At 41.5% G+C, this 19,871-nt stretch overlaps 1 protein-coding gene across 1 annotated transcript in view; it reads left to right on the plus strand.

Moving 5' to 3' along the window:
- tmem145 (transmembrane protein 145) overlaps nucleotides 1-17,797 on the plus strand; it is a 32,770-nt gene extending 14,973 nt beyond the window's left edge. The window contains exons 6-15 of the mRNA XM_046400183.1: nucleotides 5,644-5,728; nucleotides 6,225-6,296; nucleotides 7,404-7,472; nucleotides 8,330-8,410; nucleotides 8,743-8,821; nucleotides 10,231-10,324; nucleotides 12,373-12,545; nucleotides 13,238-13,358; nucleotides 13,739-13,927; nucleotides 16,087-17,797. Coding sequence (XP_046256139.1) covers nucleotides 5,644-5,728; nucleotides 6,225-6,296; nucleotides 7,404-7,472; nucleotides 8,330-8,410; nucleotides 8,743-8,821; nucleotides 10,231-10,324; nucleotides 12,373-12,545; nucleotides 13,238-13,358; nucleotides 13,739-13,927; nucleotides 16,087-16,335 — 1,212 coding nt within the window. The 3' untranslated portion in view covers nucleotides 16,336-17,797. The remainder of the gene's footprint in view (nucleotides 1-5,643; nucleotides 5,729-6,224; nucleotides 6,297-7,403; nucleotides 7,473-8,329; nucleotides 8,411-8,742; nucleotides 8,822-10,230; nucleotides 10,325-12,372; nucleotides 12,546-13,237; nucleotides 13,359-13,738; nucleotides 13,928-16,086) is intronic.
- Nucleotides 17,798-19,871: the final 2,074 nt, after the last annotated feature.

The following is a 19,871-nucleotide window of genomic DNA, read 5'->3' on the forward strand; positions in this document are numbered from 1 at the left end:
GTCAGCCTGTCTCTAATTGTGTTTTTCCTTGCCGTCTTGCCATCTCAGAGGTCTCAGTTCTTCTTTGCCTGCTGCTCATTCCATACATTTTTGCGCCCACTATCACTTTTATGTGATACTGCATATTTTTCTCCCTTTGTTCCGATTTCTCTCTTATCCAGCTCTCCTTTCATGTACTTTCCATCATCTCAGTCTTTACCTGAGCTTGAAGTGGCTCTAAATCCATCAGCTCATAAGCCCTTAAAACCAGTGAATGTCTGCTCTCGATCCTCACATTCAGATTTCCCTGCACAAAAACTGTAAAATGTGAGGTTATTTAACATTTCCAGACAATTTCACTTTTTTAATTAGAGCAGGAGACATCAAGGCAGCAAATAATCATCATTTCATCAGCGAGCAGAAGACACTCATTATAAATAAAATACAGGTCATCACAAATTACACAGAAGAGGACCTCTGGCAGTCAGGATGAAGGCTTTTCAGACAAGTAAATTGCCGCAGTAACAAAAATTCGCTGAAATTAGACAGCTTGAATGTTGTTGGGTTTTTTTTTTCTCCCGCAAATGTGTTTGCATTATCATTATTTCATTTTGTAGTTCATAGTCTCAAAAACTTTTGTCCTTGTCATACATACATCACACTGCACACCGGGTGCAGCTACAAAGTTCTGAAAAGGACGAGAGACAGTAATATAACTCGTTAGGTAGAACTAATTACAGCAGTAATTGAAAATTAACAGAAAAGCACACAGTTCAGTGACATGGCTTCACTGCTCGCCATTGACGCCTGGAACATTTGTCTGTGAAACGTTTATCCTTGTGGTCTCTTCAGACAGAAGTGGAGAAGTGCAAAGCTTTGAATGGCCGTCATCAACCTCTTCTTTATTGTGCCGAGTTGAACCGCTGGTAATGAAACAAAGCTACCTCAGCAAGGAGCCAAGGACGCACTGAAATTAGACCGGCTGTTAATGGGTACAGGAAAATAAAATGGTCAAAATTCCTCAGCTGTGAGCTTGGCCAGATGACTCATCTTCACAGAGCAAACAGCGTGGAAACGCAAATGCATCTGCTGCATTTCATCCAGGTCTCAGCTGAAACACATACAGAAAAACAATCTTTAGCTTATCCTTCTGTGCCAGATGGGGAGCCAGTTTGGACTTGGAACATTGCACTTCTTTAATGTAATAAATAAGACATAACACTCTGCATATTTAACGGTTTTGCAAAGTCTTCTGTGAGACATACTCACCTTTTATAGGAATAAACAAGCTTGTTGATTTGTAGATCGCGTTGCTCGCAGTGTGAACAAAACATCACCACTTATGAGTTCTTTTTGAATATCAAACACTTTATTAGGGCTGCATCTAATAATTATTTTCATTTTTGGCTACAGTTATTATTTTTTTTATTATTATCTTAATTATGTGCTCATATTATAGCAAATGTGTGGTATAAAAGTATAAGCAGGCCTGTTGAATTTTTTTTGTTTTTAAAGGGAGATTTTATTGCTACAGCATGCAGTGATATTTTAGAAAGTTGTCTATTGATTTGTTCCAACAGTTTAGGGAAGGCTCTTTCCTGTTTCAGCATGTGAGGTCCATAAAGACAAGTTTATTGTTGAAGAATTTGACTCACCCGCTCAGAGACCAGACCTGAACCTCTTCGATTTCAGTCTCAGGGTGAATTCGAGACCAGTCCCACACCAGGCCTTGAAGCGCAACGTCAATGCTGCAACCTCACTGAAGCTTCTGTGGCTGAATGGGAGCAAATCTTTGCAGTGTATATATAATGGTAAAACACTGCATTAATGTGTGCGTTGCATTTTACTGCTGTAGATGTTTTTATATAAAGTTTGTTGGTTTAATCCACAGAAATGCATTGTATTCAATTGGATCGTGAGCTCAGAAAACCAGCCCTGTTTTCAGCTTTGTGACAGTGCATTTTATAACTAATCCAAGAGGGGTTTTTAATAGTTAATGTAGCTTAAGGAGTAGGAGAATTTTCTCAACACATTGCAGAACCCCTAATCCTCCAGTTTATGATAGTGTAAGTTGTAGCTAAAGCTGTCAGACAAATGTCGTGGAGTTAAAAGTACAGATCTTTGCCTCTAGGATGCAGTGAAGTAGAAGTATAAAGTGAAAATGGAAATACTTGCTTTTCTGATTAATTTGAAGTGTTCTTATAAGAGTTGAGAAAATCTATACGTTTTAAGATAAATTACTTGGTTCTTATTTTTCTGAATTTGCTGGAAGATACATCCTGGAAGATACATCGTTACAAAGCTGAAAACTTCTTAGAGATGTGTGATACTCACACTGCAGCTACAACAGCTTCCAGTCTTCTGGGAAGGCTTTCCACAAGATTTCGGAGTGTTTCTGTGTTCTGTTGCCCATTCATGCAGTAGAGCATTTGTGAGGTCAGGCACTGATGTTGGACCAAATGGTCTGGCAATCTCTGTTCCAGTTCATCCCGAAGGTGTTCAGTGGGGTTGAGGTCAGGACTCTGTGTGGGCCAGTCAAGTTCTTCCACACCAAACTCATCCAACCATGTCTTTATGGACTTTGCTTTGCGCACTGGGACACAGTCATGCTGGAATAGAAAAGGACCTTCAACAAACTGTTGCCACAAAGTTGGAAGCGTAACATTGTCCAAAATGTCTTGGTTTGCTGAAGCATTAAGATTTCCCTTCACTGGATGTAAGTGGCCGAGCCCAACCCCTGAAAACAGGCCCCATCACAATACTTTGTCTATGTAATTTACTTTTCCTGAAGTAGGGGTTTTAATATAGGACTTTCACTTGTAGGCTGTTTTTCACAGTGTGGTATTCAGGTAAAAAATCTGAATACTCCCAGTAGTTAGGATATCACAGCCCCTGTGCAATCAGTTGTTATTCTGTAAGTTAAATGTCCACGATTTTGATGTTTAGGGGTGCACACACTTCGTTCAGATGTAAAATTTTCTGAGAAGAGCTCACGTAGGCGCCCTAAACTGTAAAACTGTAACTTTAACACTTGTGCGACGTTCTGCAGACAAGATGCGCAATCTCCAAAGGTTCTCAGAAGTCCTTTTGAAATTCAGTTATCAGCAGCCCGCGGGAGCACAAGATGTACAAGACTGCACAGGTGTTTTGGGTGAGAGCGCCTTCAGTGTGTGTGACACATCAGAAGCAGATACCTTTTACACCTGAAACCAACAAGCAAAGCCCCAAAATCATCCTATCAGTCCCACAGAAGAGAGGGAGAGAGAGAGAGAGAGAGAGAGAATCCCTGCTGTGTGAAGTGCTGCCTCTTCCCTCACCACTCCTGCATCCACCTCTCCTTCACTCTTTGCATTTGCTCCACCTTTTTCTTCATTCTGCCTTTCTGTCTGTACCTGTTTTTTCTTAACTTTCTCCCTCTCCACATCTATCACTCTCTTTATCTCGGTCTCCTTGCTCTTTGTGTCTGTATTGATTTTGTGGCAGTGCACGCTCCCTGCTTCTTGCCCCTTTTTGATGGAGGGAGTGAGATGGAGTCTCAGGCTGCCAAATGAAATCAAAGTCTACCCCCCCCCTCCCTCCCCTTTCCCTCGCTCCACCGCAACGAGCGCGAACCCCATCGGCTTTGAACTGGTGTGTGTGAAATGAGCTCTCTGTGCTCTGATTGTCAACCCATCTCTCCACCTCCACCCGTTCACTGCTTCCCATTCCTCTTTATTCTCACCTCCCTGTGTGACACTTTTTACTTGTGTGACGGCTAAAAATTAGAAACATCCCAGCTGTGGTTCTCCACACTATGGTTTTTTTTTTTTTAATCTTCACTTGCATGTTCACCTACCGCAACATCATTATTATTATTGTTTTTCCCAAACAAGTATCTGACCATATAAAAAGATAAAATAACTTTAAGATAAGAACTTTATTAATCCCGCAGGAAATTGTTGTGCCAGGGTTGCAATACAAAGAAGCAGTAAGGATTGTAAAGTGGCAAGTAAGATGCAAGATGTAAGTAAGTAAGATGCCGTTCACATATTTTAAAATCTGGTTTGTTTCATTTTATTCATTTCCTGAAAAGCAACACCTTTCGACATACGTGGTTTCTGCCTAACAACCGTGTTGTGTTTTTTCTGTGTTCTCTTTCATAACATTGCAGCGTAGAGCGATTGTATCAGATCAAATTAAAATGAGCCTCTGAAGTAACTGATGTGTGTCAGACTATTAATAATAAAAAACAAGAAAAGAGTTGCTGTGAATATGAGCCACCCATCCATCCTTCTTCCTTCCTGTTAATCTGGGACATCTTCTCATTGGCAGCACAGTAGGCAGGACAGCCTAGATTCCTTTTTTATTTCTTCACTATCTTCCTCCACACACCTGGGGGATCCTGAGGCACTTTCAGGCCAGCTGGGGGGGATCGACTGAGTACATGGCACAATTACACTGAGCAGCTAAACTCCCCGAGGACGATGCTGATGTTTTCCTCCTCTTGCAACAGGGAAGCTTGGAGGAGATGTGGGCTCTGTTATTTAAACATAAAGTTATGGTAGGCGGAAGTTTGATGTTGAAACACAAATCCTGAAGTAAAAACGGGTGAGATAAGCTCGCCCTGTTCACTCACATGACATCCTGGTGTGAAGGATTGACACAAGTGGAAAATGTCTGCTGCAGAAAGTTATTATTTTTAAAACACTCACACTCACGCTTGACAGATTACGTCACCTGGTTTCTGAGTGTGGAGTTTAAAGCAGGGTGATGTGTTGATATTAGGACGTTAGATCAAACATCTTCTCAGATTTTAATATGTTTGGATTGTTTAGATTTTTGTTTTTCCCAGACTTAAATGCTACTTTTTTTTTTAAATTTTTCGGGGTGCTGAGAAATAAAAGCTTCTTCTACCTGCTTAGTCATCATATCGACATTATTGATAGGTAGAACCACAATAATTTTTGGCTACCAACTGAGTGGCAGTCGTGTTTTTATTTATCTTAAAGATAGTTCTTGATTTAAATTATTTGGCTTTTTTTTTATTTTATTTTTTGCAATATTCTTATATGAGTGTTTAGACAGCGTTTGACCTTTTGAGATCTTCAAATAACAGATAGTTAACTCACAAATAAGGGCTTTCTGCTTGTTATATTGCTTGCTGAATTTTAAAAACAATATTGATATTGGTTTGAGAGTCATACCACAAAAAAATTTCAAATGACATACAGTGTTATGATGTAGACATACAGTATGGGTGTACGTCAAGAAACCAAAAAACATTCTCACTTTCTGATTTTATTTGTCAAAGGAGAAGGCAGCACATGTGATTTACAGCACATACGTGCCAGTTTTTATCCTCAAAACATTATCACATTATATTGATGTTTATGTATAGATACCAAGATGTTTCAGTATTATTTCACCTGTGTTCCCTGCTCCAGTTTAGTTCCTACATATGCTGTCCAGGTGATCCACACAGCACTCTGAAGTTCATTCACTAAAGTTGTGGTTTTAAGTCCGGCTGATGTCTTCTTGGGTCTCATAGTTCTCTGTTGTCAGAGTTATGTTAAAAATAAAGAAATGTCCAGTGCTGCTTTAAACATTGATGTGTATTTTGTACAGATCACCAAGCCTCCTCCCTCCTTCTGTCTCACCCCCTCACTCCTCTCTCCTCCCTCGCAGGGCGATGGCTTGCAGCTGGAGTACGAGATGAAACTGACCAATGGCCAGTCTTTCTGGACGCAGCATTTCTCTGCAGATGAGTTCGGTAAGAGTGATTAGACAGAAAGAGAGGGAGATTATGGAAGGAATCGCTGATGGCACAAGCCAACACCACTTAGCACGGCCAATAAAGCACACTGAACTGAACAAATTACAATAATGAAGGGACGGCTGAATGAATTAATGATGATAGATGAACTGAGGGGAAGGGATAAAAAGAAGAAGAGGCTCGAGTAACTTTTTAAATGAATTACTCCTGTATCTCCAATGTTCTCTCCCACTCCCATTTTACTGTAACTCTTTCTCTCTTTCTCTTTCTGTTTCTTAACTAATCCAATATCCTCATCTCGTCTGTCTGGATTTTTCACTCTTCTTTCTATATACTCTTTTTCTTCCTGTTCTCTGACCCTTAATGTCTCCTTCACATTCTGGTTTTGATTCCTCCTCCTCCTTCACTCTCATGCCTTTTGCTTCTCCTTTTCCCACATTCCCTCTGTTTCTCAATTATTCGTTTCCTCCTCTGCTTCCTCCACCCCCCACAGGTATCCTGGAGACAGACATCACGTTCCTGGTCATCTTCTCCATGGTGTTCCTCCTCTCCTGCTACTTTGCCTGTAAGTGCTGTCTTTTCCACTTACTCTACCTCTCTTTCTCCCTCTTCTTCTGCGAACACGACAATTTATTCTGACTTTTAAAGTCCGCAGAAGTCATTAAGTGTCCTTTTCCTCAGATCTGTGCGTCTATTTATAAAATCTACAAGTCCTCTTGATGGAGTGCGAGTAAGTCTTCATGTTTCCTTTGATAAGTGAAGGTGGAGCATGTGCCTATTTTTTTCCTGGGGCTGAGACTTTGTTAGAAAAGAGCATGAGCAACAAAGAGAGCCGGAACTGAGAGAATGAAGCGAGAGCAGGGTTGAGTTTTTGTGTAAAGGTGAACGCTTGAATGGAAAAGGTAGCTGTAGCCTTCAGCTTAGTGAAGTAAGTTTGTCTCGCGAAGGTCACATCTCAGACAATCTAAAGCGGCTGTTAAGAAAAGCTCTGGTGCAGTGTTTCCCTGCCTTTTTGGACTGTAACCTCTTAAAATTAGCCAATGGCTGCATCACATTTTTTTATTTATTTATTTATTTTTTTTTCCTCTAATTCTTAGTTCTCTGCAGTCACTCCAACACAATGGATACAAATGGGAAAGTTTTTTTTGTGCTAACATATTAAAAAATTCAGAAACTGATTCTCTGGATAATCCACACAACACAAAAGATTTTGCAATTAAATTTTATTTGATACGTGCACCACAAACTGAATCCCATTCATCTCCATTATTGTGTGTGTGTGTGTGAGCGAATGAACATTTATGGCCCTTTCTCCTCCCACAGTAAATTTTCCCTCAGGCGACTGCTGTTTGTGTGAGTGTTTTGGTAGTAAAAATTGCCTGCTTAAACGCACATTAAAATTATTCCCTCCCAGATTAGGGAGAGAAGAGAGACAGAAGATGTGCAAGACCTCGTCTAGAGACAGACATAACAAGATGGATGCATACTAATGGTCGTTCCCCTCGTTTATCTGGCGCGCTCCCTTGTTATTTTTGCTTCCTCTCTCTGTCTCTCACTCTTTGTACCTCTTTCGCTCTCCTTCGCCATCTGTTATCTCTATCCACACCAACGCACTTACACTCCTCCACCAGCTCTATCTCATTCTTGTGCTTTTTTTTCCCCTCCCCTGCAGATAATCTAAAAGGAAGACAGCTTCTTCACACAACCTACAAAATGTTTATGACGGCGGCGGGTGTAGAGGGTGAGATCTTCTGTCCGCAGCAGATACACACACACACACAGAAAGTTGTGTTTCCATTGCTTTTGGGGACATTACATAGACTTACATTCATTTCCTGGAAGCTTCATCACCATCTAACCGTAACGCTAAACATTACTTGCCTAATCCCAACCCTAACCTCAGCCTAACCGTAAAGCAAGTCTTCACCCTAATATTTAATGATTCACGTTGTGGTGACTTGCATTTTGTTCCCAAAAGTAAGGCGGATCCTCATAATGTGACTGTGTAAACAGATTTTTGTCCCCACAGCTACAGAAATACACGTCCACACGCACACACACACACACACTCAAGATGACAAGTGAGCATCTCGCATGGCTGCAGCATCTCATACCTTAATCCCAACTTCGAGAGCCAAGATAATATCTCCCTTATTAGCCTCCGAATAGGAACCATTGCAAACAGCCGTGCAGCTCTACAGTGTTCAGTGGAGCGTGGTGTTATTGACGAACACTCCTCTCACTCTTCGTACTCTATCCTCTCTTTGCCCCCCCCATCTGACTGTCTTTCTTCTCGCTTTCTTGCCCCCCGTCCAAATCCCTTCTCGATTCTCCTGTCACCTCTAAATTCCTTTTCTCCCCCCTCCTCCCGCTTCTCTCGAGCTCCCTGCTCCTTGTTCATCCCCCTTCGTCAATCCTTTTCTCTCTCCTTCTCCCCATTTCCCCCTGCCCCTCCTGTGCTCGCTTTCCGTTCCTCATTATCATCCCCCCGTCTCCTCTGTTTGTTGTCTTTTCTTTTCTTTTTATGATCATTGCTTTCTACCCCCCCTCTTCTCCCTCTCATTTGTGTCTCCTCCCTGCATCTTTTCCACTTGGCAGTGCTCAGCCTGTTGTTCCACTGTGTCTACTGGGGCCTGTATGCTCGAGACGGAGTCGGAAATGGCAGTCTGAAAATACTCGGTGAGTTCTCTCAATTCTCTTGGTGAGCTTCAGCCACTGACTGACTGGCTGGCTGGCTGACTGACTGACTGACAGACACTGCCCGTGCATTGGAAAATCACTCACTACCCGAGCAGAATGAATGAGTGGATTATGATGGATGTGCATTTGGATGAAGAATAGCTACTATGTGTGTGCATGCGCACATGCAGTATGTGTGTGGCGACCTGATTTTATCTTTCCCCTCTGATATTACAGATTCAGAAACCACAGCCTAATTACCCCCTCTGTCTTCCTTTTCTCACTTCCTGTCTCCCCTCTCTCTCTCTCTCTCTCTTTCGCCTTGTCTCCAGGGAAATTACTGTTCTCTGTCAGTTTCTTGGTGTTCCTCCTGATGCTCATATTGTTGGGCAAAGGTTTCACTGTCACCAGGTAAGGAGTTCACACTTGTGTGTGTGTGTGTGTGTGTGCACGTATTTCTTCGTGGCTACGTGTGTGTGTGTGTGTGTGTGTCTCTGTCACCTTGTGTGGCTGCGAGTGTTTTTTGCTGTCACTGTCTCTCACTGTCAGGTCTCGCTGTCACTGTCATAACACAATATCTCTTGACACGACAACATTGGGTGTCAGTTAGAAAAAAAAAAAATCTGTTAGTACGCTGGGTCTGATGGTGTAGATGAACACCTGATACCTCTGGGGTTTGTGATAATCGGATGCTGCTCTGTTGTGAACTTTTATGTCGCTCTTGTGTCAGTTGAAGGATCACGTTTTCTCCGCAAAGCCAACTGCAAATTTAGGTTCGCTTACTGTTTTCTGGCGAGGGTTAGTGGACATTTGCTCGCGACAGGCGTCATTTCGGGGCGGCCTGCTCCGGACTGTAGATGATTTACGAGTGCCCTCCTTTGCTGGAACATCAACATGTATCCATCTCACACCTGACTGAACAAATGATTGTCAGCGGTCTTTCCAGTTGTCCAGTTCCAGTTCGAAGGCCCAGTTATCAAGCACACCAGCTGTTCTGGAAATGTGGTTTAATTTCTTTCCAGGCTGTCCCCAGAAGTGGGCTTCATTGTCAGTTTTAGTTGAGAAAATGGCACAGTGATGCTTTTGAAAAATAATCTAAACAGTTAGAATAGTCTTTTCGTGAGGTTTTGAGTTTTGATTCGTGGTGACTCGTCAGCTAAACCTGCGCTCGTAGTGTGAAGATTGGTCCTGCTTCGAGCTGTGACTGAACTCTTGTATAGAAAACTGAGCTTGCAAGATTTCGGCAGGCTTTTTCGACTCTAGGATTACATCCTCCTCTGGGTTCAGAAGATTCTGTGATCTCTCTCACTTATTAAATCCTCTTAAAACCCCAGTGAATAAACTTAAAACTGCCTCACCATCAAGCTAAAAACATGTCTGTTTATCTGCAGTAACTGATAAGTTGACACTCTGGAGATGGCTATCCCACAACTTTGTTCTGTTTTCTTTCCAGTGTGTGGCGTTGAATTAGTCTGAGCAAATGGATGTTTGAAATGCTGATGAAGGCTTATCGCTGGAATGCCTCTATTTGTTGACTGCTGCTGCGCAAATAAAGAAGCATTAATTTCTGCTTTTGTTAGTACTGACAGACCGCGAGTCTGCAGAGCTGAGCACACCTCTGAGCCCCTCAGTGCTGCTTTTTGATTAAGCTGTCCTTTCTTTGAGCGTAAAGAATGAAATGCATGAGTTTGTGTGTGTGTGTGTGTGTCTGTGAGAGAGAGAGCGTGTGTTGGCGTCTTATCTTCCACTAACTTCTGTGTGACCTCTGACCCTCTTTACTTGTGTGTGTATGCGTGTGTGTGTGTGTGTGTGTGTGTCAGGGCGAGAATCAGTCACAGCGGGTCGGTTAAGTTGAGCATCTACATGACCGTCTACACAATCACTTACGTCATCCTCTTCATCTATGAGGCAGAGGTACGGCTCTACACACACACACACACACACACACATTACCCACACTGCACTGCTCTCAACAATCATTGTACAGCTGACGGTTATTTTAACTACTGATCAATCTGCAGATTTCTAAATAATTATCAAATCAATTATCATTTTATGATCCCCAATCCAGACTCCGTGACGCCTTTACCGGGTCTGGGCAGATTTGATTTATTTATGTAAAATCAAAATGGTTGCCAATCCATTTCAGCGCTCAGCTCGATCCTCCACTTTCCTCACGAACCAACACTTGTGTCCCAAATTCGTGTTTAGTTTTTTAGGTTTTCTGTAAAAATGAGCTGCCACTTGGGGAAAAAAAAACATACAAGCAGGAACAACAACATCAACAACAGTTTTGATAATAAAGTGTTTAATTCTGCACATTTCATCTTCTCAAATGTGAAGAGTTGTTGTTTTTCTATTACATTATGTAAATTTGGACTCTAGAGTTGCCAGAATAAACAACATGGGGACTTCAGCTTGGGCTCGGAGGAATTCTGACGGGATCTTTTTAGTTTTTTAACTCTTCTCTAGACAAAAGATTAATCAATTAATAGAGGAAATAACAGAATAATCAGCAGTGAAAATCTTTAGTGTTTAAAACTGATAAAATCATCTGCACAGCAGTTTCTAAAAGCAAAGTCTGCTGCAGTTTGGTTATTGTTATATTAAATTCAGATCCCAGCTAGTTAAATGCAAACACTCCCGAGGTTCTTCTCTCCAGGTGTGACTTGAAAGCAGCGTCTCATTACACTCAGGATGACGCTGCTTGACACGGTATCTGCACTTGTATTACTGCTCTCTTTGGCTTTTTTTTTTTTTTTCAATCTCATAGTGATTCATGTTGGATTTGGGTCCACTGATCACCATGAGCTGTAATGGATTTTTCTGAGAAATCACTCATTACACTGATTCATTTCTAATTATGCATATGCATCAAGTTGATTGTTAAGGGAATAAAATCATTCATGAGTTGCAAATTATGGATCCTAACAGGCAACTCCCAGCCACAATCACAACTAAAGGGGTTTGCAATGCTTACTGCTGTACCTGACACAATTAATCTGAGATCAATGACTGTTTCTTTAAGGTTTCCTGGGACGAGAGAGTTAGACTTACTCATCAGCATGGTGTGAGATCTCCACTCTCATTAATTATACTGTGTCTGTGTACGTGTGAATACGGAAACAGATTTCACCAGCTATGATGTTGAGCATATGAGCTTATGAATTAATAACACACTTGGGAGTGCTCCGGTTACATACATCCCTGCATACTGCAGAGGCTTCAGGCACTCAGATGTAATGATGGTACATGGACCAGGCAGCGGATTACAGTACTTTGGATACAGCGTGGTGATGACCCAGTGAGAATAGTGCAGTGGAAGTATCTGTGCTATATTTAACACTTGAGCCTATAGCCATCTCTCACACTGCAATATGTGGATGTGAAGCCCTGTAATTTATCTGCCGCCTGCCCTCTTACATGGTCCCTGCTATTAAAGAACTCAAAACTCAGGAGAGCCCCTGCTAAAAATACACCAAACTAGGTTACAATTGAAACTGAAATAAAGACTTTGAGAGTGTTCCTAGTCCTGGGCATGCAGTTGGGGATCTGACAGGCTCTGGTTGGCTGGTTGGATCTCAAGAAGCTCCACACTGAGCCATCAGGCCTATACATTATGTAGCAAGGGTAACCCTGTATGGTGGCCAACGCTATCCAGTCACTGGACTGTGAAATGCAATCTAGTGTCCGCAGTTGCAAGCGCACGTGCCCCACACACACACACGCACGCACACACACTTGCACAAACTTGTTCACACACACACGCTGATGACCTAGTTGTGCAGAAAAAGTGTCAATGTCAAAGACTCGCACAGAATGCTACAAGCTAACTGAGCTCGGTCATCGCAGTGCATTGGCTGAACCACGAGCAATTAGGGCGCAGACTACAATGTGTGGTCAGTGTGTGTTTGTGTGTGTGTGTCGGCATGTGGACATAACGTCTCATGTTCCTGTGCCAGTTCTTTGACCCAGGTGAAGTGCTGTATGCCTACGACAGCCCCGCGGGCTACGGACTGATGGGCCTGCAGCTGCTGGCCTACGTGTGGTTCTGCTACGCCGTGCTGGTCTCTCTGAAACACTACCCCGAGAAACAGCCCTTCTACGTCCCTTTCTTCACCACATACACACTATGGTGAGACCCCCACAGCTTCCCCCTATCAGCCTGTACTGTGAATAATCAGCACTTGAGCGAGAAATCGAGCAGAAGTAGGAAAATACACATTTTTCTGTTTGAGATCTCTTCGATTTGAATAATTTATGCCTCGCTTTAAAATTGTGCATGAGATAGCTGATGCTTTAGCGGTCAGGGAATGAAAAGTTGTTTATTTTACATTTCCCTTTTACAACATTGTGTGCCCAATCTACGTGCTCTACACACACTGTAGATAACTGTACTTGAGCGAATGATTACTAGAGGAAAATATCTATTTTGGCTCAGCTGACGAGGTCTCTTCTGTTAGAATAATTTATGCTCTCATATATGTGCGCTTGGCAGTTTAAAGCATGGTGCTGGAAAGTAGTGTTTTTCATTTACACAACCCTAAGAGAAACTTTTCTCCATCCTTTGCTCAGCTTCGCTAGCCTTCACTCACTGTGTGTGTAATAGCATGAGCTTGAAATGAAGAGTTGATTACACAGACTAATATTATCTCCGTATTTCTCTTCCATTGCTTGCTATCTCCCGCCTCATTATCTGCGCCTCTCCTCTCCTCCCGTCCTTATCGCTCTCACTGTGCTTTACATCTATTTCTGCTCTCAATCCCTTTTCTTTTAATGTGTTTTCTCCATGCCATTATCCTAAATCTACTCACTTGTCTCCCTCAGGTTTTTTGCAGTGCCTGTCATGGCTCTGATCGCCAACTTTGGGATTCCTCGTTGGGCCCGGGAGAAGATCGTCAACGGCATTCAGCTCGGCATCCACCTCTACGCTCACATCGTCTTCCTCGTGGGTACCGCACTTGTCACACACACACACTCTTGCACTTTTACACAGTTCGTGTTATTTAAGAGTCATTACTGCCACTGTCAGTTATACATTATTCACTATCCTCGAGTCATAACGGCCTCATGCTGATTGTCTCCTCCACACATCATTATCTACCTCCGCCTCACCTTCGACACATTGTTCTTTGCTAATGGGTCGTCCTGCGCACTCAGATTTCCTTTTTATATTCCTGCTCACTGCATGCATTACAATTCCCATGTCTCACTTGGATCATGTACGCTCTTGCTATGTGTTAGCTTCTGTATATTCTGTTTATGCATAGATTATATATGTAAGAATCAGCATAAATCAGCATATCTTTCCATACTTTTGCCCCTTAGGTTATCACGCGACCTTCAGCAGCCAATAAGAACTTCCCATATCATGTTCGGACATCGCAGATTGGGATCCTGCTGTCCAGTCCAAAAGGAGGCGAGGGGACGGAGAGCTTCCCCCATCATGCCTATGGAAATAGCTCCTTCCTGGGAGACTCTCAACCCAACTTCACTGAACTCTTCTCCATTCAATCAGTGAGTTTATCTTCACAAGTTTTTAGATGCATGCTGGATCGAAGCTGTTGAAGACACAGACAAGTGAGTGCAGAGCTCATTCAAATGAATGAACGAATTAAATTTATGTGAAAATAATTATTATCATTCACGCTTTTCTATTGAATTTGCCCCATTTGTGCGTAAGACGAGTAAAGGACATCGGGTACAGTGTGTGTATTTATATCCAGTTTAAACATTTTGCAGTGCTTGCTGCATGTTATTTGATTAGTTGTACTTATTTTTGGTGCATTATAAATGCAAACTTTATGGTGTCAAACATAGCTTGAAATCAAAAGGAGTAAGTAAGTAAGTAAGGACAAGTAAGGACAAGTTTAAAGGTATTGTTTGGTGGCAGAAACTGTTGTCTCTTCCCATGGGCTTAAAGCGAATGACAGTAAGCACAGAAAAACACATCACACACGCTGATATAATCACTCGGGCACAAGGTTATAATGATTAAAAAGTAACTCTGACAAGACCAAATCAAGGTGTCGTATTTGCTGTGATGAACTTTTCAGCTTTGGGGAATTTTCGGATCTGTGGAAGTTGTCTTTCCATTCCTTTATTCTGCACAGAAATGAGTGACAGAAGAAGAGCCCTGAATTTTAATCTACACTGATACCCCGTGACACCAACATGAATAAAACAACATGAAGAGGCAACCTGAAAGCTTGTGGAGAAGTTGACAAAATGCACGACAATGTACACAAAGTCACGACATGTTAAGACAAACTTTACGAGTTTTATTGAATAAAAAGACGTCCTGCTGTAAACCATCATGTGATTTACAGTCTAACTCGCTGGAAGCCAGCGTGAAGAGGAGTAATGTGCTCAGTTCTCCTGGTTCTCGTTAGAAATCGAACACCAGAATTACTGCACCTGCCGCAGACATTTAATTGGAAGATACTGAGAATAAAACAGTTCAATTTGGCTTTTAGTCTTTATTACTGTGGTGTCAAAGTGGGCAGTAAGAATCTCTAGTGTCTCTCATTTGTTGCACATGTTGAAGGAAATGTTGCATGTGATTACTTGCGTTGACACAGCGAGTCTGTTGGACCTGGTGAACTTGGTGAAAGAGCAAAGTAAACCTGAGTGTTGCCTACTGTCTTATTGTCTTGCAGTATTTGACCCAAAGGGTGAATTTACAGATAAATAAAACAAACCTGTCAGAAGTCTTCCAAAGATGGACAAAAAATATAAAATACTATTGTTAGTATAAAAGCATCCAAGCTGAAGGGGCTTAATTGTGTGCCTGATGAGCCATTTAAAAAATGCAGCGCATGAAAGTGCTGCTGAAAACAAGAGAGATGTTGATTTTGTCAGACAATCAAATTATGGCCATAATTCGGCTATTATTTATCGAATTTCAGCCGAATCAAAACTAAGTGATCTTATCATGTTAGATATCGAGCATTTTTCATTAAAATTAATGATTTGTGCCTCCAGCTTTATGAATTTGCTGATGTTCCTGGCGTTACGCGTTACAGGAAATTTATTACCTCTTGGACAATACGAGACATTTGATGACGTGACCTTCAGCTGTAGAAAATTTTGATGGACGTCTTTCACTGTTTTTCACTCTTTGTAGGCCAAACAGAAGACAACTGGCTGAATAATCACTACTTTCTGCGCTAGATTTTGCAAACATTTGCAATATTGTGATGTACGTGCATACTGATGGAAAAAGTGCACCTATTGTTACTACATAAAGGTTCTTCCGTGCAGTAAACACTGATACACAGTAGGGTCAGTTTGTGGAGAATGAAGTTACTGAGCTGGAGGTCAGGAAACCCAGTCCATGTGTAATTAACCCGACCTATATAATCGCCACAGCGTCTGTGAGCTGTGGAGGAAGCTGTCAAAATGTGATGAATAGTGTGGTGTTACTGACACAGTGTCTACAAGGACCCACTTTTCACCCACGGCAACACGTTCCCGTTACATGCTCCTACAGCTGAGTTTCTGAGGAAGTTGTAATCAATCAGGAAACAAGCTGATTTTTATTTTGATCTGTTTCATTCACACATGTGGTTAGAGTCAGAGTGTGAACAAAAACAACCTAGAAAACCACCGCCCGACACCTGGAGGATCACGCCGTGTCAAGATGTATAAAACTGTCATCGTCTTTTTCCCTCCAGGATCCAGTGAAGACGGTGGAGGAGACGGTGGCCCGCAAAGGACCCGAGGTGCCAAGGAACAGCGAGCAAAAGATCATCACCACTGCGGCTGACTTGACGTCAATATTGCCGCCACCTCCGCCTCCGATACCCCCACGCCCGGCCGCACGCTCGCCCCCGCTGCCGCCCCGGCTCCCTTCCTTCACCGAGTATTTCAGCATGCAGAGCGGAGGAGGAGGAGGAGGAGGAGGGTTTGGGACGAAGGCATGAGACAGAGAGAAAGACGGGGCGGAGGGCAGGACAGGGGGAGAGAACGGGGGGACAGCATGACAAAACAAAGGAGGAGTCAAAGTGGAAGGTATTACTGTGAAAGGACAAAAGGGAAAAAAGTTTGGATGGACAAGGAGGAGGAGGAATCTGTCAGAAATGTTAAATCTCTAAACGGTCCCTCTTCACCTGTGAATGGGGGTGGGGGGATGGGGGGGTTGATGGCCGTGAAAAAGAGTGCTGAGCTTGTTAAAGAATAAAGAAGCAATAAATATTTGATGCTGACCAGTAAAAGGCACAGAGGGAGAAAGATGACAAAGTGGATGTAGCCAGAGCAATAGAATGACAGCTGTGCACGATGCGGAAATGAACAAAATTCTTGAAATACTTTTATTCAAAAATTCATGAGGCATTGATGGCGTGCCCGGAAGAGATTGTAAATAGCTAAGACTGGAGGGAGCTACAACTCTTTACTCTATATAGTTTTATTTCTTAAAAAAGAAAAAGGGAAAAAAAAGAAATTTGTTTTCATTTTTTTTTTTCCCATATCATTTAATTCCAGTTGGTGCTGTGACCATCAAAACAATCTCATGCCATTAGATTAATCTTAAAAAAAAAGAGAGACTTTTTTTATGTTTGACATATTTTGATAAAGCATAGATATTTACTCTATATGGAGTTTGTTGGGTTAATTTATATTCTTATATGCCTTCATTGCAGCTGGTTATTCTGGATTGATATGCTGATGTGTAAATGTAAAATGTCACGTTTACTGTGGGCACTTCTAGGTACTCGTAAAATACGCATGTTTGTATTGTATTTTCCTCCCAAAAAGCTGATTATATGTACTCCACGTGAACACACAATATGCGCTTATTGTGTGTACTGAAATCTTTTGTAAATACATACGACAGGCTTTAGTATATTTTTGACTGGACAAATTCTGTTAATTGTTAATCCATTCAAAACAGACTCGCGCTGACTGAAACACAATGTAAAAACCAGTATTATACTTCATTGGTTTCAGCTGAATTTTCACTGGAGTGCAGAATATACAGTATATATATATAAAAAAAGTCATTTCTGTGTATGTAGACGTTGGTGAATGTACTGATGCAATACAGCACAAAGACTGGGGTGAGTTAGTAAGTTAGTGGAATACTGCAGTACACCTTTGTCAAATTTTCTCCTCTTGCTCTCTCTTTTATGTCTTTAAACTAAAACACATTAATGATTTAAGATCAGGAGGATTGGTTTTTTTTTTTGTTTTGTTTAGCACAAGTAACTTCATCCTCACCCCTGTGCAGTACCTGAAACGTGGATATTTGTTGACTTTATCTCACTTACAGGCTCAAGCTGTGCGAAAAGCTGAACAAATATTACCAGTTTCGTATCACCTTACACTGAGCTATGACAAAAAATAAATAAATTAATTTAAAAAAAAAAAAAAAAAAAAAAAAGCCTTGTAGATGAAGTGTGAAAACGGCAACACAGCTGTACATTATGTCTGTCCTGCATGGAGCACTTTAATGTTCCTGGTCCTAGTCTGTTTATTCGTGATGATGCTGCTTCGAAACCCGCATTCACACCACATCGAGTAGTATTCCTGACACGTACACCTGTAAATACAGCTCTGAGAAACGTCGCCTGACTGTCGGAACATTTTGGGGATGCTTAGTCAACGTGATTTAACACTGAATTACTGACGTTTTTAAGTCATGTTAGAGTGTGTCGTTGAAAGTCAAATTTACCACCAGCTTTCTGCAATTCAGACAGGTGATAAACAATCTGCGAAAGGACACCAACAGATTCACCAGTTTTGTCTTGGCCATTCGTTGATTTCTGAATCACAAAAATGGTGGTACTGAGCTAATAGTCCACTGATTTTTGATTTTTGATTTGTTTTTAATGGCAATCTTGCTGTAATGGAGTACTTTAGGATGTTAAGACTGTGGTGTGTAACTTGTAAGAGGTGTAACTTAGTCTGTGAAACAGAATGATACTTGAATTAGAGTACTAGTCGTTATTTCTGATTATGTGTCTGGTTTATATTAGGCATGTCTGCCATATTTGTCTGCTGTTGCCTATTGTTATGGTTGCCATGACTTGACTAAATAGACACTGGGTGACTCGACTGACATGCCCACTGATACTGTATCACTGCTTCAACCTTGTGTATACTGACCTACAGTTACAGAACTGACACACACACACACACTCACACACCTGAGGAGGAGGACTTCGGATGAAAAGAGATTATGTATGCATGACAGAAAACAGCACAGCTTTTAGGCTACTCAAAGCGATCTGGTTAAGAGCACATCACTGAAGCACTGTTCAAATGCATTTTAATGGTGTCAAATGACAATTCTAAATATGCTGTACATATACACTTTTTGCCAAAATAATAAATAATATGGTTTTATTAGGGGCCTTGTCTGGGTGTCTTTGTTCCAGGTAGGACAAGGGCATGTGTCCAAAGGAGTCGATGTAATATCTGTAAATCATATTTAGAACCTGTTCTCATTACAAGAGTCCATTAAAGTAAAACACCACAGGGACAGACTGCGGGGCTGGTCGCAGTCTGACGCAGGCTAGCCTAATTATTTCCCAGTCACTGCCAGGATCCTGCTCTGCTGTGACTGCTGAAGTGCAGAGTCACAACAAACTGTGGCTGTCTGAACTTGTTCTCCAGTAACGCTCTAAATTTGTAAATGGCTTTCAGTCTGATCACTGCCACAGTTTTTAAAGGAATAATTCAACTTATTATTTGGAAACAATGTGTGACGTTCAGTCCAGGGCTTCTTTTGTCTTCTTTCCTCCATGCAGCACAATAGGGTTTATGAAGTGTTCATCACATTAAATTTAAGGCTGTAAGACCTTTTCATTATCACATAGAATACAATTAAATACTTTCTTCATCGTCACACTAGTCAATGAATGATGGAAAACCAACAGAGGCCATGAGGCCTACAATTATGTATTAAGTGTGTTTGACATTTATGTCACATTTTTCATTGTCATTATTTCCCAGCTGTAAAATGTAATAATTTCTGCTGATATAATTATTCACCTGGACTTGAGCAAGTGGCAGAAATGGATTGAAAAAGCAATTCAGTTCATAAAACATCAGTTTATTTATATTTTTACTAAAACTGTCACTTGTGCATCAAGAGTTGATGAGTTTTTCCAGCTACTGTGGCAAACAGTAACAGTTTTGCTGCAGGTCTTATGTTAGACTAGACTGAATGGCCTCCTGAGAGAACAAGCTGCTGTCGCTGCAACCCTAAGTGTCATAGCAGCCTGGAAAACAAGTTAATGTTACTGTGTGCAGCAAGCAAGAAATATTCATGATCCTTGAGATTGGAATTCAGGGCTTTGACTTTAATGCCTTCTAATTCCTTTTTAGAATGAATTGTTCAATGCTTTTTAAGACCTTGAATTTGAAATGAAGGCGTAAATCGAATGAAAGCGTAATTTGAAACATTCGTGATTCCATTTAAGTCTTGAAGCAGAGGCATCAGTAATGCATTGCCTGA

This window comes from Scatophagus argus, chromosome 9, assembly GCF_020382885.2.
Source record: "Scatophagus argus isolate fScaArg1 chromosome 9, fScaArg1.pri, whole genome shotgun sequence".
In the NCBI taxonomy this organism is placed as follows: domain Eukaryota; kingdom Metazoa; phylum Chordata; class Actinopteri; family Scatophagidae; genus Scatophagus; species Scatophagus argus.